This window comes from Alosa sapidissima, chromosome 5, assembly GCF_018492685.1.
Source record: "Alosa sapidissima isolate fAloSap1 chromosome 5, fAloSap1.pri, whole genome shotgun sequence".
In the NCBI taxonomy this organism is placed as follows: domain Eukaryota; kingdom Metazoa; phylum Chordata; class Actinopteri; order Clupeiformes; family Clupeidae; genus Alosa; species Alosa sapidissima.
Genome location: NC_055961.1, coordinates 34,220,451 through 34,248,395, shown reverse-complemented (window position 1 = coordinate 34,248,395; position 27,945 = coordinate 34,220,451). Strand labels below are relative to the sequence as shown.

The following is a 27,945-nucleotide window of genomic DNA, read 5'->3' as shown; positions in this document are numbered from 1 at the left end:
CACAACTGGAAAATGTGGTGTATCTACCCTTGACATTACGGTAAACTGTAAGCGTCGTTAGCGGAAGTATGTCGACGGAAGTTGTGAGTTGCTGTGCTGCTGTGGTGACATGAGTGCACTGTGCCACCATAGAAATATAAAATAATAAGCTGGAAACCTAATATGAAAGGTGATTTTGTTAGATTATATTATATTATCGATTTTGTTTGCATGTCTAGTTAGGGTACATTTGATTGCTTATTTTTGTTTGAGTTAGTTGCTGTTGATGAGATTTTTTTCTGAGGTGAACAGTTTAGCTTGTTGGCTATTTCCAGAAACCTCCAAGAGTCACGTTTCCATAGTAACTTAACAAGAGGAGGTCCAAACCAAAGAACTTTGTTTGCAAATGTATGTATGACTGGGGTCTGGATCTCCCAAGCAACTTCGGGACATTTACTTGGTTGTGTTCTGTTTTAGGTTATTGCTTCTGTTGAAATTAATCGAAGCTGTTAACATGGTCCAGTTACACGTGAAACGAGGAGAAGAGAGTCAGTTTCTTTTCAACACCACTGTCGACATCGCACTGGAAACTCTGATTGAAGAAGTCACAGCAATCTACAATGGGAGATTGAAAGTGGAGAGGATTTGTTCAGGTCATACTTTATCTCCTATACATTCAATTATTAAAATGTCGGTAGTTTTAGCAGGTTTTGATTGTGTGTTTTTTTGTTAACGTATTTTTACAGAGGTACCAGAGCTTGCAGAACATGGCATCACACTACCCCCAAATATGCAAGGGCTCACTGATGACCAAATAGTAGATCTGAAACTTCGTGATGAATGGGAAGATAAGTGCATACCTAGTGGGGGTGCTGAATTTAAAAAGGATGAAATTGGGCGAAGAAATGGACATGGTGAGAGGATATTGTGTTCATATTCAAGTACTCACCTGTATTCCCAGTGTTTTAAATCATGTTCACCAATTTCACTCGTATGTTTCTTTAAACAAGCTCCAAATGAAAAAATGAAAGATGTTTTGAAGAAGACGGTGGAAGAGGCCAAATCTTTAATCTCGAAGGTAAGCTTGTTTTAGACCAGGCAATGACCACATCAAATAAGCATAGGACCAATAAGCACCTCTAAAATGTTGAATAGTTAAACGTTCTTTAAGTTTAGACGGAGGAGGCTTTAACTATTCAATATTGAGTAACTTCTTTTATATATATATATATATATATATATATATATATATATATATATATTTTATATATTTTTTTTTTTTATGTATATATATTCTCTCTATATATATATATATATATATATAGATACTCTTTTGATCCGTGAGGAAAATTTGGTCTCTGCATTTATCCCAATCCATGAATTAGTGAAACACACTCAGCACACAGTGTACACACAGTGAGGTGAAGCACACACTAATCCCGGCGCAGTGATCTGCCTGCAACAACAGCGGCGCTCGGGGAGCAGTGAGGGGTTAGGTGCCTTGCTCAAGGGCACTTCAGCCGTGCCTACTGGCCGGGGTTCGAACCAGCAACCCTCCGGTTACAGGTCCGAAGTGCTAACCAGTAGGCCATGGCTTCCCCCATAGCTGTGTTAGTGTTACACATACCACCCCTGAAGAATGGTTTATAAATATCTTATTGTTGTTTTATTATTATTATATTTATTAGTAGTAGTAGTAGTATGTAACTTGTGAATGTGATTTTGCTCATATGATTTGTACATATTGTATGTTAATGTATATATTTAGTTTCTCCTTTTTGTTGCCCTATGCAGAAACAGGCCCAGGCAAATGTGTGTGTTACTAAGGAGATGGTGAAGGAGGCTTTGGATCTCCTACGGGGTGCTGTTATGATTGTTTACCCTATGGGCCTTCCTCCACATGACCCAATCAGAATGGAGCTGGAGGATAAGGAAGATCTAGCTGGCACGCAGGTAAAGATTTCTCAAGATCATCTCAAGAACCAAGCATAAACATTCTAGTTTATTTGTGGTAGATTCAAAACTGTAGTCAATGAGTGGAGTGCACATCTACAAAATTTAAACAGGTGCTGGGTATAAGGCTTAGCCGACAATTGAAAAATAAAAAGATACCCGCACACTGTTTCTATAAGCTCGTTTCGACCAGAGGTCTTCGTCAGGTATCAAGGAGGTGGGTGGAGATATATATATATAGGCCATTTGCTTACAATTTTCTGATGCATTAATAGATAGGACAGACTGATTGGTGGACATGGGGCATTACCCACTACTTTATCTATATATATCTCCACCCACCCACTCATCTCCTTGATACCTGACGAAGACCTCTTCTAACTTATATATACAGAGAGAGGGTTTAATTGGTTATGTCTTCTCTGCCATGCAGGCATGTCTCCAGGTGATTCCCGCTGAAGAGGGCCAACTCTGGTGGGCCCAGAAAGAAATGCAGCGCGGCAAGAAGCTCCAGGACTACATTGGCAAAAATGAGAAGACTAAGATTGTGGTCAAACTACAAAAGGTACCTGTCATTACTTCTTGGCCAGGCTTGTCGTTGATTTCAATGTGCCAGGGGAATTTAAAACATGTGCGGCATTTCTTGACAGAGGGGCCAGGGGGCGCCAGCGAGAGAGCCACTGGTCAATGAGGAGCAGCAGAAACAGATGATGTTGCACTACTACAGAAGACAAGAGGAGCTTAAGGTGAGCCCTGAAACAGTAGCTCTCCGCAGGTGGATTGTTCTGCCCTTGTGTAACTTTTCAACTGTCCCATTTTACTCTGTCTTGAGTGTAGCTTGTTTTTCCTCACTTCTCTACTAGAAACTGGATGAAGCTGATGACGACACCCATCTGCACTCGGAGTGGTCCGACAGGCAGGCCCTGAAAAAGCAGTTTCAAGGCCTAAGTAACATCAAGTGGGGCCCCAGATGATCCGCCGAGCACAGAGAGGGTGTGAACACGCCTCTGGAGATCTCTGTGTTCTGTTAGTAATGCCTTACCCACTGACATTTGCTGTGATTGCTGTACTCCTCAGCCCTCTTTGCTGTGATTGCTGTACTCCTCAGCCCTCTTTGCTGTGATTGCTGTACTCCTCAGCCCTCTTTGCTGTGATTGCTGTACTCCTCAGCCCTCTTTGCTGTGATTGCTGTACTCCTCAGCCCTCTTTGCTGTGATTGCTGTACTCCTCAGCCCTCTTTGCTGTGATTGCTGTACTCCTCAGCCCTCTTTGCTGTGATTGCTGTACTCCTCAGCCCTCTTTGCTGTGATTGCTGTACTCCTCAGCCCTCTTTGCTGTGATTGCTGTACTCCTCAGCCCTCTTTGCTGTGATTGCTGTACTCCTCAGCCCTCTTTGCTGTGATTGCTGTACTCCTCAGCCCTCTTATGTTTGGAATCTGCAATCTTTTTTGTTCTTCCTGTTTTTGACCCACATATTTTTGCACTGTACACACTGTAAGTTATATTAGCGAGTAAATAAAACAGTCATTAACTGGGTATGTGATTTAGCTGTGTGTTTGTGTGTGTGTGTGTGTGTGTGTGTGTGTCAGTATTTGGCTCAAGGTTTATCCTGATGGACTTTTATTCATCGAGCGTCCAGGTGTCTCTGGTGAGTAAGCTGATCTCTGACAGGGCCTGGTTATTGTCAAAGTGCTTCGGAGTGTAAGGATGTATCCCTCCTTTCCTCTCTTTGTCCATGCCACTGGTGCTGGCACCACTGAAGTCCAGCACTGTTTACAGACAGGATGTTGATGCAAGGCTTTCGAGGGCCTCGAGTGGAAATGATAGGGTTCACGCAGAGAGGCTTCCGCCAAGGGAAGAACTCCACCATGATGGAACTCAAGGTTCCAGAAAGCCTCAAAGCCTCTCACATAGTTCTCTATACCTTAGAACCAAGAGGTAGTACATTAATTTAGATTTGAATTTGAGAGTATGAGACAATTGCTTAACTTTACAATAACGAGGAGATTTCATTTTATTATTTTAGCATAACAAATGGACATGAAAACACTTCATTTTGATCTTGATAGTGATACCTATGCCATTATAGGTTGTCTGTTGAATAAGTTGGACTGGTGTACATTCGTTTTAGAAACAAAGCTCTGCAATTGAATTGAACCTGCTCAGGTGTTTTATGTCATCTTGATCAGAGATTAGAGGTGTCCACATGAGGTGCCATTCATGTACGAGTTCATCCTGATCTCCTGAATCACGAGGTCCCGACGCTCAATCCTCTCCATGAGCTCGGAAGCCTCGGTGGTATATGTCACTTCCTCCCAGCAATCCACTGGCTTCCTGTTGCCTTCCGACAGCAAAGAACTGTCCATCAAAGTCACTGACCCACCATCACTATAATCCTGATTATCGTCACTTTCCTCCTCTTCCTCACTCGTCTCCTCTGTCCTGCTAAGCAGTCTCTTGTTCAGGTGTGCCCTCCCCCAGGCGTGCTTGCTGTGACAGGAGAGCCTGAGGGACACGGCCAGGAGCAGAACGAGCAGACCCACACAGACACTGGAGATGAAGAGCAGGGCCGCCTTGTCCTGATGCTCTGTTGGAGGGGAGAAATCAAATAAGTGAGTTGTAAAATGTAACACAGGCAAGCCCAATCACATGCCATCTTACCAACTGTATACAGTGTATTTATAGCAAATAAGTGTCCTAGCTCCATGCTTAACGTTTAAAATCATTCATCAACTAATTTAATTTGCTGTTCTAAAGACAAGAACATGGTTTATTACCTTTTATGTAACCATATATCACCAGTGAAGTGCTCACTATGATCCCATGGCCTTCTGGCAGCTTAGAGCCCCTGACATTGGGAATCACCCCTGAGTGGGGCAAATGGAATGGATGTGAGTGACAGAAGAATGCTATACACCATGTCTGTTGTTTCGCACAAGATTAAACCACATATACAGTATTTTTAGTAAGGCACCTACCCCTGTCATTGGTATGCTGTGGCACCAAGGTTGGGTTGAAAATATTTGGTTCCACCTCCTTCATTAACACTTGGGGCACTTTAAACAGACAAGAGGAGTGATGTTTTACTGGATGCTGTCTTAGATTGCGGATTCACAGTTGATAGTTAAGTAGGTGGCTCCAAATTAAACAGTGCCAACACTCTGTGGCCAATCACAGGAAGTTCTAGAAGGTTCAATTCTCTGGTTGCTGAGCTCACTCCCTATTTTTACTCATGTATAACTTTTTCATTTGGTTTGCTGTGATTTCCTGTCACAAAGAGAATAGTTGTGTTGCTCTGAAAAAAATCAGACTACAATGGACAATGTCTTATTTCTACATTATTTTCCAGTCCGATATGGCACAAAAGTCATTCATTTTGGTCTATATTTTTCTCAGAGGACATTCTTACCGCATGAGTAGAGTATTGTGAGATATTTTGTTGTCCTTGGGGGACATGGGTCTCTGAAAGTTTGGTCATTGATAGCGATTGAGCACCTCTGCTTGCCATAGCATTTCTTTGACACTGTGTGGGCGGCCCCAAAGTATAGACAGTCTGAGCCCAGAAAATAAATGTTATTCAGTTTCAGAAATAGCATTCAATTCAAAATATCCAATGCAACAATGAAAACATTTCCTTGTAGGCCTATGTAGAGAATGTTGACCGTTGTATCATTTGTGGGTTATTGAAACAAAGACTATAGACTGGTTGGTCCATACCTTATGTATACTAAAGCTTCCAAAGTAAATTCTCACCAAATGGCGGAAGGTCGTAGTGTGAGCTGCACGCATCCTTGTCTTCCTTCTCTCTGCCATAGACCGCTGAATAGATGATCAGCACCCGTGGGTGCTTACAGTGGAGCGTGATAGTCTCTCCCTCACATCCCACCTTTCTCTTGTGCTCTGCTGAAACAATAAGTATACCAGTTAATGTTGCAGGTCAGAGAATAAGGATAGACATATCTATAAAGTTAGGAGACTATAAGAGCATATAGTTTCAGTCAAAACACTCACTAGGTTTGCACTTGTAGGTAACATGAAGATACTTAGAGTTCCCAGGACAAGGATCACGCCCAAATACATGATGATTAACCAGGAGATGACAGTCTCTATGGCCTTGGCATTCTGAGAGTAGCTTCTGGGTACCAAATCAAAACAAAACCATAGGAGATAACTAACAGATTCATAAAATTCCTCATTGATTTAGCAAACAATAGTCTAACTCCACAAGTGATAACAGTCTTAAATAATCCTTCTATTTAAATAAATAAAAAGGTACCTGTAAGGCAGTTGAAGCTGAGCAGGAGCTGTTCCTATGTTTGCCCAGTAAAGTAGTTTGAAAGGAACTCGGGCAGAATCGTGGGTCTGTCAGTCCATAGTGCGCGGAGAGAACCGAAACTGTTGAGTGTCGTGGGCACTGAAGTCGCAATGCCTCTCCATCGCAGCCATACGCAGAGTGGCTAGAGATGATTTTTGTCAAGTATTCTTGAAGAGAATTTAAAAGCAGATTAAAATAGTGTGAAGTAAACATGCCAATGTCGTCTTGTCCATCACGAGTGTCACTTACTTGAGAAGTCTGACAGTGCGTCCATGTGTTCGGCCCACAACAGCAGGAGCCCGTACATTATTTTAAGAAGGCACCAGTGACATCTGTAGGAACTGGCGTGGACCATGGCAGACATTCCTGTTCCCTGAGCTCATGTTCGAAAATTTTACATCAAAGTCTCCTACCAAGCGAACACTTATACCAGAGTAGGCTATTGAAGTCGTATATTCATTCACCTGTTGCTTATTCTATCCCACCAAATAACAAGATTGCACGCCAGATTTAAAGCTTGCATCGCCTATATTACTGAACTGCATAGCCTTTTAAGATATTCAATTATCAATACAGTTGTCCCATGCCATGTAGAAAAGTAAGGCGAATATGCTACTGTAACTAAAAGCTACGTCTAGTGTCACATACTCGTAATGCGAGCCAACCGCTGTCGCATGAGAGGGAAATTACACATACGCAACAAGTTGATGCTGGCCTCATAGCCTACGCAGCTTTTCAGTATCTCCTTGATCGCAATGAATGTCCGTCTAAGCAAACGAAACTGAACATATTAATAATCACCAGAAGAAGGAAAAAACTAACTAATGTCCAATCTAAGTGATTTGTACAGAAAGGCAAGGAGGAGATCCAAACGGGGGCGTGGCGAATAGGGGCACTACAAGGAAAAGACACGCGCAGTTGTACGAGAACTTATCTTTTAATTTTGGACAGCTGACGGGCAAAAATTCCGTTGAACTTAAAACCCACACGACATTTTTGCTCTATTTGGCTCGTTTGTCCTCTCGTCTTGCTGACATATGTTGGTGTACTTGTCTAGACATTGATGGCATGTCCAAGACGGTTTTGAAAAAAAATCAAACCTCTGCATCTGCAGAAAATGAATCGTATTACCCACCCAGAGTCAGCAGAGAAAAGTATATCGCTAGTGGTTGTCGCTAATTATTTGTGTAACTGTACTTGTACCACTAAAGTAGGCTAATGTCAATGGAATTGATTTCTTCCCCAATGAATCCCTAATACAATAAATAAAAATGAATGAAGATATAAATATAGATAGGCCTGACTGTATATAAGTAGTAAGTAGGAGTAAGTTCCTATCTCAGCTGGCACAATCACAACAATTATTTTACAGGAGAAGAATAATGTAGACATGGAGAATATCTCTTGGTGGTGCTGTTGAGTCCGTCAAATAAAAGGAAAACATTTTCATTTCAGATAAGAACAACATGTAAGCAAGACAAAGTTATTCATCAAGCCTAAATTATACAATAAATTAGTTGGTTCAGTAGTTGGTTTAGTAGATCAATTAAATGTATTTCAACACACTACAGCACAGAGTGCTTTTTATCTTCAGAGAAATAGATCTAAATAGTATAAGCACTTTATGAGACCATGTTGAAAGTGTCAGTGTGGACTGAGTTGTAGATAGATAGATGGTAGTCAGAAGTCACAATCTAAGTTGTGCCTAACTTCACCAGGCATTGCAAATGTAGGCCAAAACCCTCATGCTAAGAAAAATGGACACCTATGTCTGGGTCATTACAGTATGACCCAGGACATATTTAATCTTATAACACCTTAATATTTAAGTACATCATTCCCTTTTCAATGTGAATGTTGCTGTTGAGTTTGATGAAGCCAAGCTGAACATTGATAGCTTGATTAGAAGTATCATATTTCGAACACAGGGCTGGATGATAGAATTTCAGATTGTAGATTGGCTGCCCAAAATTATCAACAGATACTCATAAATAATTTTGATTTCATGTCTAACAATTTCGTTTTTGTAACCACTCATTAATAATGAAAGCTGTCTGACTGTTTTCACTTACTGGGTGGCCCTTTTGCTGATGTGTCACATTAGACACAAATAACCTAAAAAGAAGATTTCACCTCTCCTTAAACTACCAAAGTAGTGAGCATGCTATTAGTTAGTTAATAAAACAAGACTCTTCCGCATAATGAATCACTCTGGAAAAAGAATCCCCCCCCCCCCCCTCCTGCCCCCATCTGAACTGAACAGTCACTCAGTTATCAGGAAAGCAATCCTTTCAGTTTTTTTCCATCAGGCAACGTACATTTACATTTACAAGAAATCCGTCATCCCCTCTGCAATAGCCATTTCCAATAACAACAAATGATCACTCCATAGCCCCTGTATTGTTTGTCTGTATGAATATCTTTTAAATGTGAGCCTTGTCAAAGAAAAAATATCTGTAACCTTTTGGAACAGACAATAAAGTATATGTAATCTAATCTTAATCTAATCTAATCAGTGGTCATATATGGTATTATTATTTTAACTTTTATTTAACCAGGTTAACCCAATTTAACCTTATTGAGATAATTGTGAGAGATAATTTTTCACCTGGCCAACAATGGTAGAAGTACAAATATTTTTGGGCAATAATGTGGTTGATTGTACGTCTAAAAGTTCTTATCTTATCAGACAGCAAACTGACAAATCAAATGTATCATGTGGAAAGATCTGTCATCATCTGTCATGAACCAGGGTACCAAATTTGGCAACTATGCAACATCCTGTCTGTACCTGCCCCAACCTCACGTGAAATGCCTCTGCCAATTGAGGCTAATCCAACATGAGAGTTTCACAATGCCCCTTAGGGTTTCTTGTTAAACTTGGTCACGGAAAACATAATCATATTTGATACAAGACGGTTTTAAAAAAAAATCAAACCTTTCTCATCATCTGCAGAAACTTAATCGCATTGCCCACCCAGAGTCAGCAGAGAAAAGTATATCGCTAGTGGTTGTCGCTAATTATTTGTGTAACTGTACTTGTACCACTAAAGTAGGCTGATGCCAATGAAATTGATTTCTTCCCCAATGAATCCCTAATACAATAAATAAAAATGAATGAAGATATAAATATAGATAGGCCTGGCTGTATATAAGTAGTAAGTAGGAGTAAGTTCCTATCTCAGCTGGCACAATCACAACAATCATTTTACAGGAGAAGAATAACACAGGGCTGGATGATAGATTTACACATCTTTAGCATTTTTTGTTCTCTTTCTTCATTGTTATTGTGAGTTTGAGGAAGCCATGTGGCTGAGATATAAGGGTAACAGCAGGGATGTATAGTGGAGGCAAGTAAACACAGTTTATCTACCTCAGAAATGTCAGAAATAGAGTTTATCCACCTCTATTAGAGTTGATCCAGCTCTCAAAAGAGTTTATTCACAAATTGCAACTTTTAACATTCAAAATCACACTGTATTATCCACATTCACACTATGTACACTCATCAACACTGTAGGAACCATTAATACCACTGGTATTGTTATAAACATTGGACAATAACCTCCACCATCATCAAACATGTTCTGAATGCCTTTTTTAAAATCTGATACCGCATGGCGCAGTCCACCTCACCAAGATCACAAAATTCATAGTTTACCCAGCTCTTATTTTACCACTACATCCCTGGGTAACAGGCATCAGCTTCAGTGAAATGTCATTATCATGCATGCACCAAACAATGAGCCACACACAGTGGTGCGGACTGTCCAAAGCAGTTTATCATCACATGTAGTTCAGTTTTATTTGCACAGCCAATGCAGGCTGTTGTGTAACTTTTTTTCCGCTCTGTAATGAGTAATGAAGTAAAAATGGCTCATTTGAGGTAGTCAATTTCCGATGTTTAGACACATTGTGAAATGATAATGTTGACTTAAAGATAAGACACAATATGTGACATAAATATGTATTTGTTTCCTCAACAAAAATGAATTAGTAATGATTACATTTGATCTAATTACCACTTTGAAGAAAATGAGAGAAAACCCTGAGCAGGTTCCTCTTGTGTATGGTATGGCCAGTAGATGGTGCACTGGAACAAGTAAAGAACGCTGTGGCAGTGATTGATGAAGTCTACCTGAGAGAGGCGTGTCTGAACATACTAATTCACACTGAGCCTTGTTCCTCTCCCAGTCATATCACCTTTGTCTTTTTCATTGAATATATTCACTCAAACCTTAAACAATCTTTGTTTTTTTTACTGCTAGATATTGCCAGGGATTTACATTATTCACTGCAGCATAGATCTCTATGTTCATTGGCATGCATGTGCGAATAATTTTAAATCAAAATGAAGAGACGTTTTCTAATTACAAATCCATCTGTAGGTTTGGGTCATGGTGTCTGAAATCTGGCTGTCTAGCTTTGTGAAGTGTACTATGGTTAGGAAAGTGCTTTACCAGTGGGGGCGCCTATGATTTGAGTAGTGGTCCATGGTCAGCATTCAGGGTGTGCTTCAGGAACAATAGGTGGTAAGAGAAGGTTGAAGGACCCCCCCCCCCCCCCACACACACACACACACCTATTAATTAGAGGTATATTTGGTAAATTGCCTGTTGAACAATTCAGACAATTATTGCTAATTTTCCCCGATTTCTTTAAATCAGTGACACGAGGGAGTGTTTGATTTCTAATATTCAATATTTGATTGTTAATGTTCAGCATTTAACATCACATGTTATGCTCAAAAAACAGAAGGAATTAAATGCCTCCTCTTAGTTAAAGCAAGAGTCCTGATTTTCTTGACCAATAATATGAAATGGAATAAATAATTTCAGACACAAATAACCTAAAAAGAAGATTTCACCTCTCTTTGACCTCCAAAGTAGTGAGCATGCTAAAACAGATTAAGCCTGTTAGTCATAAAACAATAAGGAAATATCCCACATAAGGAAACACTCTGGAAAAATTAATTGCCCCTGAACTGAACAGTCATTTAGTTATCAGGAAAGCAACCCTTTCAGTTTTTTTTCCATCAGGCAACGTAGGCCTACATTTACGTTTACAAGAAATCCTTCATCCCCTCTGCAATAGCCATTTCCAATAACACCAAATGATCATACCCCCTGTGTTGTTTGTCTGTATGAAAATATTTTAAAAGTGAGCCTTGTCAAAGAAAAAAAAATCTGTAAGCTTTTGGAACAGACAATAAAGTATATGTAATCTAATCTTAATCTAATCTAATCAATTATCATTATGGTATTATTATTTTAACTTTTATTTAACCAGGTTAACCCAATTTAACCTCATTGAGATTGAGATTCTGAGAGATAATTTTTCACCTGGCCAACAATGTTGGAAGTAGGCCTACAAATATTTTTGGGCAATAATGTGGTTGAGAAATGTATCATGTGGAAAGATCTGTCGTCATCTGTCATGAACCAGGGTACCAAATTTGGCAACTATGCAACATTCTGTCTGTACCTGCCCCAACCTCACAAAGCCTCTGCCAATTGAGGCTAATCCAACATGAGAATTTCACAATGCCCCTTAAGGTTTCTTGTTAAACTTGATCATAAGTCAATTTACTGGTTATTTTCTAGTTAATTTCCTTGTAGCCTATATGCAAAGCCATGTGTTGCATGCCTAAACAATAAACTGCCAGTGCATCAAAGATCAAACATCTATGCAAATATGATAGAGCTGTTTGTTTACTGGTATGTTCACATGATTTTATGCTTCACTTTCTAAACAAAAAAAACAAATCCAATCCTCTTACAGATGGTAGCCTAATGTTTAAATCCCAGTCAGACACATCAAACAGTGACAAATTAGGAGGGTGGGAGACTGGACCACGTTTGTTTACCCGGTAATGTGCCTAGCAACACTTCAGGAGAGGGCGGGAAAAGTCGTCCTTGCAGGCCCCTGTAGCTGAGAGGCTTGCCCCTCGCCTCGACTGGCAGGGTGTAGCATAACAACAACAGCTAAAATATTGAAGGCGAGAGGCGCAGACCAACCAGCACGCTGTATCCAAGGGCAGTTGCGATGGAAACAAAGCGCACGTGCTCACGCTGCGAGCCTGTTGCCAACGCGTCAGCGTCTCCCCCCGCTAGCAGCCAGCCATCCAGCACGCTTGCCGGCCCGCCTGTCATCCGACGTTAGTGCGAACCGCGCGCGGCCGAGGCTTTGAGGAGGAGGGGCTGGGTGGAGCCTCCCTCTCTCTCTCCCCCTCCTTTTTAATCCTTTCAGCGTGTTTTTCTCTCTTTCTCTTTCCCTTCCTCCTTCCTTCCTCCCTACTACCCCCTCCCCCTCGCCCTTCCTATCCCTTCTCCTCTTCTCTCTTTCTCTCTGTTTCTCTATGTCTCTCTCTCCCTCTGTTTCTCTATGTCTCTCTCTCCCTCTCTCGCCCTTCTCTTGTTGTCTCGAGCTCTCGTCCCTCGACCGACACATAGACAAATGTGCGCACACACGGTCATCCACACAGTCTCAAACACACCAAAACAAAAACAAGCAGCATGGCTTGTCAGGCGGGGGGGGGGTGACATATCTCTCCCTGCCCTCGAAGGCGGGTGGTACTGGGGGGGTGGTACTGGGGAGCTGGGAGCCTTCAAAGGGGTCGGAGTGGACGAAGCAGAGATGTTCCCACTACCTCCTTTGTCTGGTGGCTCGCCAGTCGTCCCCAGTCTGTGGCGAGCTGTTGTTTTCACCACCGGACCCTTTAATGGACAGACATCGTCTTTACTGAATCATTGATGATACCCCTCGCTGCATGGGGCAATGAAATGATCGGAGCGGTGTTGGTGGTGCCCCCCCTGGTTTTTGCCCCCCTCCTGTGCCCCCTTTGCCCCCCTCCTGTGCGTGTTGTGTTAAGCGACGTGGGACTCGGGGGGGACCAGGGCTAAATAATGCAGACGGTCTGTCTGAGCGAAGGTATCCTCAGATCCCCTGACCTGATGAAACAATCAGGTGGCAACGAGGCACTGTGGCGCTGGGGACACCGGCTCAGCCCCGGTGAACTCGACCACCTCGGCATTTCAGACATGACGTGTTGCTCTCGTAGAGACGGGAGCCAGTGCTGGTCCCAGAGGCATTTCTTATAGCGAATGGCAATGTCTGAAGCAACAAATGCTTCTCTAAGTGATTTTTTAATGTTCAGACGGAATTAGCAACAGCAGGGGTCCACTATACTCCATTGAATGTGCTGTGCAGACACAAAATCATCAGACATGCCCATCTCAGTGTGGAGGTGTGTCACGACTCACCTGGTATTTTTCACCTGAAATTCGCAGTTGCTGTTTGAAGACTCCGCCACAAAGAGATTTTGGTTACGTTTTGTGATCACTATCAGAACAAGTGAACAGGAAATGATCTATGTTTAATACAGTTGTTCACAGTTCAAAATAAATCTTCTAAGGAAATGGGGACAAAAAGAAGTCCTTATCCTTCACTGTATTTTTTTTTTGTTATTGTTTTTGATATCAGTTAAGAGTAAATCTGTGGGTGTCGTCACTGACCCTAAGCCTTGATGTGAGATTAATGGTGTCTGTTTTTCAGACACAAAGACATGTTATTTTTCTGAGCTGAAAAAGACCTGGAAAACAGGATTAGCCTCTATCAGGGTCTAAGCCTGAACAGATTGACTGGGATGAGATGCTGAGGCGCAGCGAGTGGGCCCTTGCCTGCTTTTGACTCTAATGATGTTGACATGAGTAAAAACCGTTGTGTTTTTAACACCCATTGCATGAGATCTAAGCGTAATCTTCTGATAGCGAGCTCTGTTGGATTTCCAGTATGTTTGTCATATGTTTGTTGTTATTGGCATGCGGTGGGAACGGAAGTGGTGTGGATATTTAGTGATCAGTTGTTGGAGTAAAGAATAATTTACAGGAATGGCAGGTGCGTTGACATTTGTATGTCAAGAATTTGTAATTATTTTTCACCTTTGCCAAACCCAAAGACCTTTTCTAAATGAACATTCCGAGCGTTCTTCAGCATCACCTTTTCTGCCATTGTGTCAATCATGGCCTTTGGTTTCGTGATTTGCTTTTTCTCTGTTTTCTTTTTCACCAATATTTTGTCAACCGTTCCAAGGACACCGGGGCAGATGATACGTTGTGGGCATGTAGCCCCACTAGGCATCCACCCACCCCACCCCCGACTGCTGAAAGCCAGGAAAGTTTTCACAGAGTAACTCGCCAACTTTTGTGCCCATGATTATGACATTTTTGTGGTATTTTGGTCTCAAGGAGATACATCAACTCAGCCCATAACTGCTCATTTGAGTTGTATACCACCTAGTAAAAGATGTAAATACAAAAATTGGGATTTTCAATCAGCAGTATCTTTTGGTATGCTTACCCATCGCCATATTTACTCAAATCAGGAGCCAAAACAATTTTATGCCGACGTCTTGTGATGTAAAGGTTCAAAGTTAACTAAATTCGACATTCTTTAGATGTATGCCACATTTTTTGCAATTCTGTCCATAGGAGACACTGCAACTGCTTGGACCCCTATGATCACCACTTCTGGATGTGGACATGTGTATCTGTGCAGAGTTTTTACAACACACACACAATCTTAAACACATGCACACATGCACATACATATCCACAAACCCATGCATACAGATGCACACACACACAAGTATTTAATCAGACATATGTATTGCAAATGCACACACACACACACTCACTTATACATTCTGACACACATACACAATGGTAGGCACATGCACATACACACATATTGTAAAAATGTAGGCACACACAGTATTGCAGAAACATGATCGCCGGAAAATAGCAGATGTGTATTTGTGCAATGTGGATACAGACAAATATTGGTGAGTTGCTTTGCCTTAGTATACTTTGTCTGTTGTTGCAGACTTGTCTTTGTGAAGCACTTCACACACACGTACACGCATACATACTGGCGCACTATGACAAATACCTAGAGATACTACAAAGCAGTGTGTAATATGTTACCATAACGGCAGAAATGTGCTTGTGCAATACAAATGCAGACAGATAGTGTTACATGATCACCTCACAATGCTGCATTTAACATCCAAAGAAAACAAATCACACTTCTCAACTTCTCTCCAACTCATGTTTGCATAGTCACCCATTTTCAGACTATCAATTCATAACCAGTCAGCCGTTCTTGTGTGGTAGTCTAGCCTAAAGGTGCTCAGGAGCTGAAAGCTCTTGAGACTTAATGGTCTATGAAGAAAGAATGGTAACCCTTCATTTTACAGTTCCTTAACTACTAAGTATTTACCTATAAAACATGGTAAGCCCACACACAAAGACGCATACAAACACACACATAGACACACAGGCGTGCTTAGTATTTTATGTGTAGGGGTTTCTTAGTATTTCATGTAGTTTCTCTGTATTGACCTTGTTACCTGTGGTAATTACCTAATAATAATACTACAAAATATCATGTATTTACTAGTTAAATACTCTGTAACTAGACAGTTAAAAGGAAGGTTGCTGAAATAGGGAAATTAAATATTTAAAAATAAATACCCTTATGCATTTTTTTGTAGAAGGTGATGCAAGTCTATTCAGAATCTTTTTTTTTTTATCTTTTATATCTTTTATCTTTAAATCATCTGTTGAGACATTAGAAAGAAGATGTTTTTCTGACCTCTAACCTGACTTATGAATCTTACCATCACCTCGTTTTTTCCTTGGCTGGCATGTCTAATATGCAGTAGCCACTCATGTTTTCTTTGACTGGCATGTCTAATATGCAATAGCCGCTCATGTTTGTGTCCTAGGATGTTTGTGTCAGTTTAGAAGCTGTGGGATTTTGGGTAACTGTATAATATTCTGTAAACAAAGAGCTTGGCTGTAATATAATTTACAGCCACTCTTGCCCCCACAGCTTTCATCGGCTTAACTGCAAATACTTATCTTCGGGTGTTTAGTTTTTTTCCTGATTGCGTACCCCCTCCTTTTTGTCTAGAATATTACTGTGTGTGTGTGTGTGTGTGCATGTATGTGTGCGCTGTAGAGTCACATAGATCATGGTGGGGCAGCTGACAGGATTACATTAGGGTAGTGGTTCAGCTGTTCTTCGTTTCACGCTTGCCACAGGTGTCTCGTGGGATATGTGGGACACTCCTACGGACATGTTTAAATTCAGTAAAGGTCTGTGCTCTCTTGGGAAAGTCAATGTAATGTCATTTGTAAAAAGTCACTACTGATAATATATGAATTAGTTACTGGTATACGTACAGTGCAGTGTTTCTATGTGAAAGAACAAAGATACCATTGAAGCAAAATATCAATTTTTGAAATATAAATATTTATTTTTGTACATCATAATCTCTTCACTCATAAGCAAATCCTGTCATTACAAAAGCTTACAAAACACCTCAGTTTCTGTCTTCCGTCTCACCAAAAAAGTTTTATCCAAAAAACGTCAAGTACCAAAAGTCTTTGCATGCAAGAAAAAAAGCTTGTCTCTTTAACAGTGTAAAGCCTTCTGGACCCGTGAAAAACTTGAGGTGAGGATCTACAGTGGTGTGCTCTCAGTATTAAATCACAGCTGAAGACAAAATACAAGCACAAGACATGTCAAGACACTTATGTTGTATAATTTACAAGCCGATCGTCCTACTCGACCCCTATCTTCATTCATAGAACAAAAATGTACTTGGCAATGCGCAGCACTTCTGTCAGAGACTATATACACACTATTGCACACACTACACTTCTTTTTCATAGTTCATAGAAACCCATTCACATTCATCCCTTGACTTTTTTTTCCAGTCTCCATTTCAGCCTTAAAGTGACTTCCATGAGAGAATTAAGGCCATAACAATTGACACACAAATCCAACACTGACAACAAAACCCCTGGGTCACTCCAAAAAGAGAAACAGGGCAAGTATATAAAGTTACAAAAATGACAATAACAAAGTTGTGTGCACCCCGGGGCTTAAAAAAACAAAGCCGTTCGCTACTAACTTTTGTTCGTAAGACATTTAGCAGCTTTACAAACTCGTGAGGAAGAACAACACAATTTGCGCAAACACAGTAAAGGTAGTTGCTTGTATATTGCTTGGTTAAGAAGAGCCCAGAGGCAAAAAACGAATGCACATGCAGTACTGGAAATTCGACAATGCCTTGACATATGGCATATGGGTAGCATAGGAAGGTATTCAAACTATTTGTGGTGATATTTACGTAAGATTGCAGAGGGACTAGGATGGAAGAAAGAGACGTTCTATCCCTACTGTGCTGGCAGTGGCAGATGGCTGCGACACATTCTCAAAGCTTAAGTCTACAGTGACTCAGTGCCTGTGCCTAGCCACCTGTGATATTACGTAATCATCAATATTCCTAGTGATAAGTACTGTTCAGTGCTGAGGTGCATGTTTTGTTCTTGCAAAGTACTCAAAGGCCATTTTTTTTTCCTCGCTCCTTTTTCTTCTTCCATATCCAAGCAAATGTCTGTACAGGAGGCCAGGACAATCCTCCTACGGGCATTTTCTGTCCAGATCTCTTCTCTCCACATTCACGTGGCCATGCTTCCCACTCCAACGTGATATGAATATGAGGTCATCGTACAGTAACAGAGAGTAACCGAACATTTGAAGTGTTTAAGGGTTATGTTGACGTGGTGATGCTGGTCAGGCTGGTGCGCAGCTGGGAGGGGGAGACGGGATGGAGGTGGAGAGGTCTTTAGGGTGCGCTGCTAGCTGTGGAGAGAGGTCTCGTTAAGGGTTACGCGACTAGCTGCTGTTGCTATTCAGCAGAGGGTCTTGAGCGCCTTCCCGGAGGAGCAGAGAAGAGTCTGCATGTGGCAGGGCATGGGCGACTCCACCTCCACCGCCTGTTCCGGCCGGAAGCTGAATGGTGGCACGCGCTTCTTCAGGATCTGCCCGATGCCCATGGAGGGGAACTTGGAACCGGCACTGCTACCACGCCTGTGCTGGGGGCTCTCCGGGCCCTCACTGCCCCCACTGCAGCTGCTGCCTCCGCTGCTGGGCGGGCTGGCGCCCGTGTCCGGCCAGTCGGAGGCCGAGGAAGGGCTCTTCTTGGGCTGCGGGGCCACGATGGCCACGGGCTGGCTGGGCGGCAGCGAGGGGATGGTGGGGATGGTGGCCTTCTTCAGGTAGGACGTCTCGGGCTGGAAGGCGGAGACGTGGCGCGGTGGGGAGAGCGCGCCGTTGGTCAGCTTGTACCACGGCGACGGCGGCGTCTCCTGCACGGGCTCCTTGGTGTGGCCCGAGTTCCAGGAGTGGGCGGCCAGGGCGGACGGCGGCCGTGCCGGAATGTCGACGGGCTTCCGCTTGGGCTTGGACTTAGACTTGTCCTTCTCCCTCTCCTTCTTGTCCTTGTCTTTGTCCTCCTGGGGCTCCTGCCGCCTGGGCGACTGCGGCGTCTGTGGGAACAGGGGGTGGATCTCCAGGTACTCTAGCGAGGAGGAGGCCACACAGCCTCCCTGACCGGAGTATGCGTCCTTCAGTCCCCCAGTCACAGCACGCAGTAGGCCTGAAAAAGACAGAGACAACAAAGGGTTAAGTACACAAACAACATAAATAACGATGCACTTTATCTCAGCTCATCTCACGTTATGGTATTATACACAACAATTATCTGCCATTGAGATCTATAAATATCTTGTTGTTGTTTTTTTAAATTTCCTGGAAGCCCTTCCTTTTCACCACAGAATTCCACTTCATTTAACCGCTCCATTTCAAACAAAGTATTTACAACAACAAAGCTCTAATATTTCTGAGGAAGACGATCCAACTATCAATAGCCCAAAAGATAAGTTGAAGGTAATTCCAGTTGAGCCACTGTGGAAGTCCTTTTGAGAGACATTTGGTTCTTTGTTTCTGACAAAATTGAGTTTAGAGAAACATTCTTTTTGAGGCCACGAGCAGATAGGCTGGGTGGTGTAACTTGATAAGTGACATCAAGCAGAGATATTTTAAAGTGAAATAAAAAAAATCTCTTAAGGCGGTCTAGACAGACATGCTAGAACTTGTTCTGCATGTTCTGGGCGTGTGATTTGCACCAGATGTGAAAGTATGTATTTAAATATTGGTTGGCATATACCAACATGTTTTTACCTTCCTTATGTATACCACTTAGTTGAAATGAATGCCCAAAATCCAGATAAGTTGGTGACTATTGTCACTAATCTGTATCTTTGGCAAGATGTGTGATAATTATAAGTGTCATAGTCTCCCTTACTGTAGGTGCTGACATACATACAGACTCACATGTGAAACCTGATTAGAAGTCATGTTAATGAGCCACTCTTTGGTGTTTAGATTTGAAAGTCTCTGCTCTTAACGCCTCTCACCTGACTTGTGCTTCTTCTCTTTGGTGGGGCCCTTGCTCACGGCCAGGTAGACAGGAGTTTGCTTCGGGGGGATGGTGATCTTCTCGATATGCTTTCGCCACTGGGTCTGGAAGAAGAGTTCGTTCTTCTTTTCCTTCTCCACATTCTGCTTCTCCTAAAGCAGGGATACACTACATTAAAAACCTGCACATTTGTTTTTATTATTTGAGCAATGAAGACTAAACATAGCACACATTCCCTGTTTGCATTTTGCTGCATTATTACTAATTGGCTTCTCAGGTTGCATTGTCATGGAATTGCACAAAGGTCACACACTGACACAAACTGGCACACACGCAGGCACACTGAATCAAAAGGATTATGAGGTTGTGCACCATTACAAGTCAATGACGTGCACGTACCCGGTATTCTTTGGAAAGCCGCTTCATTTTATTGTTGAGCAAGAAGTAAACAGCGAGTGTGTGGCAGGCGCGGTTGGTGAGAACCGCGCTCAGGACCTCGCTATGCTTGTAGCCCATGTTTTCTGTCATGTGCAGCAGCACCATTTGGTTAATCTCCTCGATATGGATCCTGGGAAACGAGGGTTGAAAATGGCAGTTGAGAGGCATAACTTTATGTTTGTTTCTCTGTCTGTCTGTCTGTTTGTCTATCTATCAATCAATCAATCTACCAATCTATATCTATCTATCTTATCTATCTATCATATCTAGATGAATGGATACAGATGGAAAGATGAATATATGTATATATGGAAAGATAACAAGTAGGAATAGCTGGTATACAGTATGTTGGTGAGTGTATAGTTAGCGCACCTGTTCAGGTAAGGGGCGAGGGTGTGTGGGTTGCCCAGCTGAAGCCAGGAGTCGGACATCACTTGGTGGATGTTGGGTCTCTTGGCGGGGTCGGGCTCGAGGAGACTCTTCAGAAGGTTCCCAGCAGCTGTGTGTGTGTCGGGGGGGGGGGGGAGAGAGACAGTAAAGGGTCAGTGCCACCCTGCTGATGTCTTTTCAGAAGAGCCACAACAGTACAAAACAGAGCAGAGCAGGAGGTCTCAGTGACAGCCAGTGACAAGTACGCTTTGTGGTAGTGGTCGCCTGAGAGCCATCGCCCATGCTCTCTCACCATGAACTCTGCGTCTGCACATCAGCTGAGACACACTGAAACAAAAGGGCTCATTATAGAGCCCCTTCATTGGGTCCATGCTAATTACAATGTTCCGTGAATAAAACAAAAAAAACTATTTACGTGCTCCTACACGAAACAACAACCCACTGTTGGGAGGAGGAAGAATGCAGGCTTTCGTGGCTTGAAACCACTTGATTATTCATTTTGCAAGGCATAACAAATTTCTTTCTTAGGTAAGCACTAGAATTACCATTGTGGAGAGCCACATTATGTAAGCCTGATTCACGCACATCGATATTTGAAGGTAAGTTAGTATTGCTTTTACAGGTGCAACTCCGGTTTGTCCAGTTGCAAATAATATACAGCTGCCAACACACTCAAATCAGTTGTCAGTCGGATGGAAAGGCATTAATTAGGTTGTCGTGACTTGAAGTGCTGAGCAGATTTCCAGTGAACAACCACACACCTTTCCTTTTTTATAGCCATACCACATGTGCACTTGTAATCTTAACACTTGGTTCACTGGTATTTAGCAGATGTTTATCGTACACGGACTTGCAACATTATCCAGAGAAGAACATCAATCAGAGATTTCCAAAGAACCATACAATTATATGAGATATATCCCTGTCCCAACAACCACTAGTCTCCCGGAAGAAAAAAAGAGTTCCTGCGAAATCCAATTTGCCCCCTGGCTCCAACACTAACTTTAAGGCATCTAGAAAGCGAGTCCACAACCGCCCTTTTGCATTAAAGGAACATCAGACACAGATGTCTGGAGTAGAGGGAGGCGTAAGGCTGTGGATATAAACGGACACTTCACAACATCATGTGAGAGACACCAGGAGTGTGTTGCTCATTAAGCTCCAATTGAAGACGGCAAACGTCTGCGGCCAGTCACTCTGGTCTGGATATATATACTGCTCAAAAAAATTAAGGGAACACTTCAATCATACACTGGATCGGTACTCTGACACTGTTTGGCTCTGAGCACAAGTAAAACTTTTGAGGCGAGTGTTTTATTTTGCAAGAGCTGTCAGACATGTACTTTGAGAATGGAGAAAAGGGTGGAAGGTTTCAAAAAATGTGTTTTAACAATTGTGGAAAACTGTAAGTGTTCTAAACAGTATATATTCACACAATGACAGTAGGTCGATCAAAACTATAAAGCTGCTGCCACAAGGTACCTCATTGGTGAATTGAAGGACAATCTCCCATTGAAAGATCTGAGCTCTTCATATTATTCACAGATCTCAACAGGAGCTCTCTCTCTCTCTTATCTAATACATCTACACAAGTCAGTGCTTGTGTGCTTCTGTGGAAAAGGATTGCTATCTCATATCTGAGGACGTGAAGTATGGCATGCTCACCTGAGGAGAGGTTCGTTGGCAGGGGGTTCATCTCTCTGTCCACCATCTTCTGGTGCAGGGCCCGCAGGCTGAAGGGCTCGACCGTGAAGGGCAGTGTGCCGGTCAGCATGGCATACATGTTCACCCCTCTGCACATTAACCAAACAAAGAAATACTTGTTTAATCAATTCAAATATACACATTTAAGATGTCAAATTCAGCTGGCGAGGGTGGGTGGGTAAGATTTTGAAAAATGCAATGAAGTGTGTCACTCACATCGACCATACGTCCACTTTGGGCCCGTACTTCTTGCGGGACAGCAGTTCAGGGGCCGCATAGGCGGGGCTGCCACACTGCGTGCTGAAGGGATCTGTGTAGCCCAGGATTCCAGCACAGTTGCTGAGGCCAAAGTCTACAGAGAGAGAGATAGAGAGAGAGTGAAGGTGTCAGTGGTCCACATGCTGTTTTTGGGACAGCATTTTACGGGACTGGCAGTGAACACTTGAGCTGTCCATCACACGTAGGCGTCGTATAAGGGGCCTGTCTACAGAGCAAGCCTTGCACAATGGTGAGAGGTCATTTAGCTTTAATGGGTATTTATGAGGCTCAACTCGCCACATGGGAAAAGGTTACATTTCCTTTGTATCTTTAAACAGTAGATGATCATCATTTAAGTGTCTTTCTATTAATACATCTATAAATACATTGCTGAATGTAACCATTTTTGCATTTTTGTTTATGCATATTTGTTGCCTGTTGTTTGTATATTTATTGCTAATCTACAGACTATAAAATGCAAAAGATTAAAATGGGATCAGAAGCACAATTATATTTTTGAATGCATAAAACACAAGCTTACCGATTAATTTGATGTTGTCATGTTCATCCAACAGAAGGTTTTCAATCTTCAAATCTCTGTGAGAAAGCAAAACAACATGCAGCTGTCAATTTAAATGGAGCAACTGTCAATGTGGTCCAACTCACTGAGCAACAAAAGCCTTCGCAAAGGGGCTTACCCCCATTTAAAACCATGGCACCCTGTTTGTCTATATGGGCCCCCCTCCCCATAGATACAGTACAATCACCGGCATATCTACATGGGCCATCTGTGTTCACACACTATTCCAATTCATAACCAATCTGACACTGAGTTTCTGAAGGGGTGTCTGTGTGAGTGTGATTACTGGTATACAAAAAGAAAGTCAGTGAATGTAAGTTAAAGTGGGAATGTGACTGTTACTGTAGCTGTTGTGAGTGAATTACATTGTGTGAATGTGTCTGAGTGTGTGAGAGATTGAGTGAAGGAGTGTGTGTGTGCGTGTGTGTGTATGTATGAGATAGGGGGATAGAGTAAATAAGTTGAGAGAGAGGGATCTCTCGGCGGTTCTCACCTGTGCACCACGCCGGCGCGGTGGAGATGCTCAACGGCCATGACCAGCTGCCGCACGTACTTCTGCGCCTCACGCTCCTCCAGGCGCTTCTTCTCATAGATGTGGTTCATGAGGTTGCCGCCTGGACACAGCTCCATCACCAGGTAGTAGCTGTTCTCCGTCTCCAGGATGTCCAGCAGCTGCGTGATGTTGGGGTGGCGGATCATCTGCTGGATCTGGCCCTCGCGCCGCAGGTTCTTGGTCACGTACGAGTCCTTCTTGGCCTTCCTCTTGTCGATCACTTTCACTGCCACCTACAAGTGAACGGAGACATGGATTTAATACATATGAGTCACTTAGCAACACTAGATAATCATGTTCTGGGAGAAATGCTACACTAAAATAGTTGATTTGCATGATTTTTCAGGGCTTATTCAACTGGATTTCACATTTATTGAACACTAAATGATCTCTAAATTAGCTCACTATACACAAACCCCAGGCCTTTTCTCCGGCTTTGTGTGGAAAAGAGCCATCATTCCACCCCATGTGACACTGGGGCTGAACAGGTGAGGCTGAGCACCAGAGCTGCTGTCACACCCATTAACCCTGCCTGGGGCACGCACTCACATTTGTGTGTGTGTGTGTTGGGGGGTGTTGGTTAAGGGGGTTCACTGGACAGATACAAGAACAAACAGGCCCCACTGGGCCCCTCTCTTTCCCACTCCCATGGGAAGACAAGACCCCAAATGGCTTGTTAATTTCCCCCATTTGTCACGTGCGTGTCGCAAAGAGCTAATGCTGGATAAACACACGACGAGCCCCGGTGGCAACAAATGTACACAGTAACCCTGAGACGAGTCTGAAGGGCTCACCCAATTCCTTGATGATGACCCCCCTCTCCCCGCCACACAAAGGTGAATGTAGACAGAAATTCAGATCAAGTAGGGGCTGACAGTTGACCGATCTTTCGTTCACCCCACAAATGCTCCAAGCTATAGCACAATAAAAAAGGGGTGATTTGTTATGCTTCTGATGAAAGCACCTCACGCATAATCCCTGCCACTCAGGCTAGGACAAAAAAAGAGGGTTCAAGAGGCTGCCTGGCTGTCTCGCCTTTACAAATCACGGGCCACGAGAAACCATTGAGAAAACAAGTCATACATGACCAATTGAGCAAATAATTAGATCAATTACCCTAACAGAGGGATCCCGAGTGTAAGGTCAGAGGGAATTTGGGGGGGGGGGGGGGGGGCACACTGTCCCCACCCCAGCCTTTAGAGAATCTCCTCTGATGGTAATTCGGCCCCACTGTATGCTCAGGCGACAACAAAGGACTGGCTCTTTTCGCTGAAGCCCACGTTGTCGATGAAGGGAGGTGGGAGTCAGGGTGTGTGTGTGGGGGGGGGGGGGGGGGGGGCTGAGGTGGGGGCTGATGTTGGGGGGGGCATGGGGGGCTGCTTGCCGCCTCTGCCGCCGCCTACGGGCTCCTGCCCGACACATTGTTTATCATTCCCTCAGACAAAGAGTGGGTGCGGGGGAAAGTGGGTTAGATATGATCACACAACAGACACACACACACACATACACACTCTCTGGGAGCATGTGCTATCTTCTCACTGCTTGCCCACCCAGCCCCACCCCCACTGTTTTTCCTGGTGATGTCAGATCGATCCTGTGCGAGCAGGCGTATGGGCAAGCGAGCAAGCAATACAACAGCTCTAGCGGAGGAGAGAGAGAGAGAGAGCACGAGGAGGACTAGTGCTTTGCTTTGTGATTTCGAGGGTTTGCATCATCGCCCGGGCGGCGTGTCTCTCTCCTTGCCACAGCAACAGGGAAAGAGGGGGGCTCTAAGGGGGCTCACTGGGGTTGGCGTAATCCTTCATATGCTAAGTAGGAATTCCAGGTCACACATTCAAAAAACAGAGACACTTGTTTTTTTCACCCCACATGCTAATTGACTGCCTGTGCACAGCACAGCACACCCACAAATAAGTTTAAACACACAAAGCAAATGATGACAAAAACAGCAACTCCAATGCTAGATCAAAAATAAAACAAAAAAACCCCTCAAGAACACCATTCATGAATAAATCCCCTTAAATGGGTAATGTAAGATTTACACCTTTCTCTTCCAGCTGTAAATCTCCTCTTAAGAGCCTGTGTGTCAGAGTAGCCTAATGTATTCTGATGTCAGGGACTTAATTAGTCTCTCCAGGTTCACACTGCTTGGTGTTGATCACTCTCTCTAGGGTAAGCTGTGATTAATACAGACACCTTTATAAGATCTTGGACTGCCACTGTTATCTAATATCAGGAAGGTGTTACTACAACTCCAGGTAAGATAAGTTACTATAACTGGCCTTAGCCTAACCCCCATATAACCCTAGAGGGCTCAAGAAATAAGAGTGCTCACAAGTATGTATCAGCATGTGCACAATATCAAAAGACAATTATCTAACAAGCAGCCCTGTTCATTATTTAATGAACATTTAAAAGAAATAAAAAACGTGACAACTGCACACACACACACACACACATATATATATATATATATATATATATATATATATATATATATATATATACATATACATATGTGTGTGTGTGTGTGAACTAAGTTTTTAATTCATCACAATCACTTCATCTTACCTTCTCCCCTGTCAAAGCGTGAAGACCCTCTCGAACTTTAGCAAAGGAGCCTTCTCCCAGTTTTCTTCCTATTAGATAATTTCCAACTCTTTTCGTGTGATAGAAGTTGCGAAGGATGTCCCCAGGTGGACTACTATTAAGTGTAGGTAAAGCATTGTCTGTCCCGTTGGAATTCGGAGCTTTCACTCCGACAAGTCTTTGACCGTCGACCACCATCTCCTTGACAGCTTGTATCGGAACCAAATGTGCTCAGTGCGCTCTCACACGCCGTTGTTACCTACAACCACGTATGTCTCCTTACGTGTTCTAAAATGAAATCGGCTCTGTCAGCAACGTACATCTGAAGTAAAGTCCCTTCTACGCTGTCGTTGTCCCTAATAGCCTGTTGCGTACGTCTTAACCGAAATTGGCACACGCACCACTTCTCCAATCTGACGCTTTGTCTGACGTGAATGAACCATGGAAGCGTCAAACCCCAGTTGCGCTATCAACAGTTTTTAATCTTTACTGAAGAAAATACAAACGACAGACAAACCAATTAATGTCTTGACATAAAGTCTCCAGCAATGTCTATGAAATATACCCACGTCTAAACGTTGAGCGAACAATCAACAGAAATGTCAGAAGCTGCTGATGACATCCACATCTAACCACAGTTGCGATATACTGTTGAATGCTTTGTGTGCGCTAGGCTGTTTAAAGCAAGTTTCCCGGGACTAGGGGTAGGCGTGACTTGTTTTTCTGAAAAATCCTCACCCAGTTACTAGGTTGAAATTCTGTCCAATCAGCTGCGTTGGCAAGGGCACTTGTGCCTGTGCCATACATGCTTGTGAATGAAGCTCCGCCCTCAGACCCATGCGGTTCACAACAAAGACCATGTTGCGAGGGGAAAACTGTCGGGACGTGACTTTTGACATGTTAAGGTTACGGCACTGACTAATACCTGGTCAGGCAACTGCTTAACCTATGGCTACTTCAAATAGGCCTATTTCCGTGGTGTGGGGATAGTCAGGTAATAAACTGATAATAAGTTGCCTAAAGCCTCGGAGATATGACTTCAACCAGTACAGTAGCCTAGGCTATAATAGGCTAACATGTAAACAGATGTAAAGTAGGCTTTCTCCCCCAGTTAATCTCTAATACAAGAGAACCAGGCATAACATTGGTAGCCTATCCGTTATTGGTTGCTCTGTCAGCCTAGGTCTAGGCTAGGCCTTACTCTGGTGTTACACCTGTATAAGGTCTTGCAAAACAATATTGTAGGCCTAGTCTGCATTCACAATTTAGAACGTCAGTCAGACAGTCACAAAGATAAGGTTTGATTCACTTAATGTGTAGTCTGCTTGACCAAGTAGGGCGATCATAGGTTTGTGCATTTGAATATAGCCTAGCCTAAGATTTTTTCAAGGTGCGTTACGTTACTTGATATTCTCAGAAATTATGCAACGTTTCTTGTCTAACTGAATTTTTCTGACATTATTGCATTTTGCAACAATTAGCTTAAGTAACGGGCGGTGGTTTCATCATCTGCACACGTGTATCATCCATCATAGCAATTTGTTTACATTACCATGTGGATGGATGCTTCTAACAACTCAATGCCACCCTGTGGCAAGATTTGGCATAGCGCTCAAACGATAGTGCACATCCTTTGTCTAAAATAATATGTAGATACAGTGGGGTGACTTTATAAAGGTTAGGTTTTAACACTTATATTGTATCCAACACAGCCACGACAAATGTAATACATGCCAATATAGCCTACAATATATTTATTTTCAATGCATCAGATTTTACGTTTTCACACGTTGTTGTCCAAATTATGATTGTCTAGTTACCCCATCATAATCGTAAATCAAAGCAGTAATACA

At 42.8% G+C, this 27,945-nt stretch overlaps 3 protein-coding genes across 5 annotated transcripts; 1 reads left to right on the top strand and 2 right to left on the bottom strand.

The window, feature by feature from the left end:
- Nucleotides 1-61: 61 nt before the first annotated feature.
- cfap298 (cilia and flagella associated protein 298) lies at nucleotides 62-3,468 on the top strand. 2 transcript variants are annotated; one of them, XR_006031742.1, is made up of 9 exons: nucleotides 62-169; nucleotides 457-632; nucleotides 726-893; nucleotides 990-1,057; nucleotides 1,774-1,932; nucleotides 2,366-2,497; nucleotides 2,583-2,678; nucleotides 2,796-2,966; nucleotides 3,382-3,468. XR_006031742.1 is itself a non-coding variant. In XM_042091454.1 (8 exons), exons 2-8 carry the CDS (start codon nucleotides 494-496, stop codon nucleotides 2,904-2,906), a joined length of 873 nt encoding a protein of 290 aa, XP_041947388.1. In that variant the 5' UTR covers nucleotides 62-169; nucleotides 457-493; the 3' UTR covers nucleotides 2,907-3,468. The 2 variants fall into 2 exon arrangements, 1 of the variants encoding a protein (XP_041947388.1); XM_042091454.1 differs by having other exon boundaries at nucleotides 2,796-3,468.
- Nucleotides 3,469-3,928: 460 nt separating this feature from the next.
- eva1c (eva-1 homolog C (C. elegans)) lies at nucleotides 3,929-7,112 on the bottom strand. 2 transcript variants are annotated; one of them, XM_042091452.1, is made up of 8 exons: nucleotides 6,497-7,112; nucleotides 6,209-6,414; nucleotides 5,944-6,067; nucleotides 5,686-5,835; nucleotides 5,342-5,485; nucleotides 4,911-4,988; nucleotides 4,710-4,799; nucleotides 3,929-4,519 (listed from the first exon to the last, which is right to left on the bottom strand). In XM_042091452.1, the coding sequence occupies exons 1-8, from the start codon at nucleotides 6,609-6,611 to the stop codon at nucleotides 4,125-4,127; spliced, it is 1,302 nt and encodes a 433-aa protein (XP_041947386.1). In that variant the 5' UTR covers nucleotides 6,612-7,112; the 3' UTR covers nucleotides 3,929-4,124. The 2 variants fall into 2 exon arrangements, with proteins under 2 accessions (XP_041947386.1, XP_041947387.1); XM_042091453.1 differs by having other exon boundaries at nucleotides 5,686-5,832.
- Nucleotides 7,113-16,543: 9,431 nt separating this feature from the next.
- On the bottom strand, nucleotides 16,544-26,747 carry hunk (hormonally up-regulated Neu-associated kinase). The gene is made up of 9 exons (XM_042092323.1): nucleotides 26,075-26,747; nucleotides 23,444-23,736; nucleotides 22,912-22,967; nucleotides 22,329-22,464; nucleotides 22,074-22,201; nucleotides 20,391-20,517; nucleotides 19,980-20,148; nucleotides 19,579-19,732; nucleotides 16,544-18,758 (listed from the first exon to the last, which is right to left on the bottom strand). Exons 1-9 carry the CDS (start codon nucleotides 26,288-26,290, stop codon nucleotides 18,013-18,015), a joined length of 2,025 nt encoding a protein of 674 aa, XP_041948257.1. The 5' UTR covers nucleotides 26,291-26,747; the 3' UTR covers nucleotides 16,544-18,012.
- Between the last annotated feature and the right edge of the window lie 1,198 nt (nucleotides 26,748-27,945).

Coding starts and splice junctions, on each gene's coding strand:
- cfap298 (XM_042091454.1), top strand. CDS start 494: ATGGTCCAGTTACACGTGAAACGAGGAGAAGAGAGTCAGTTTCTTTTC. Junction 894..989: donor TGGGCGAAGAAATGGACATG/GTGAGAGGATAT, acceptor TCTTTAAACAAG/CTCCAAATGAAAAAATGAAA. Junction 2,498..2,582: donor TTGTGGTCAAACTACAAAAG/GTACCTGTCATT, acceptor ATTTCTTGACAG/AGGGGCCAGGGGGCGCCAGC.
- eva1c (XM_042091452.1), bottom strand. CDS start 6,611: ATGTCTGCCATGGTCCACGCCAGTTCCTACAGATGTCACTGGTGCCTT. Junction 4,989..5,341: donor CACAATACTCTACTCATGCG/GTAAGAATGTCC, acceptor GTCTGTTTAAAG/TGCCCCAAGTGTTAATGAAG. Junction 4,800..4,910: donor ACAGCATACCAATGACAGGG/GTAGGTGCCTTA, acceptor TGCCCCACTCAG/GGGTGATTCCCAATGTCAGG.
- hunk (XM_042092323.1), bottom strand. CDS start 26,290: ATGGTGGTCGACGGTCAAAGACTTGTCGGAGTGAAAGCTCCGAATTCC. Junction 20,149..20,390: donor CTCGCCCCTTACCTGAACAG/GTGCGCTAACTA, acceptor CTCGTTTCCCAG/GATCCATATCGAGGAGATTA. Junction 18,759..19,578: donor AGAGAAGAAGCACAAGTCAG/GTGAGAGGCGTT, acceptor TGTCTTTTTCAG/GCCTACTGCGTGCTGTGACT.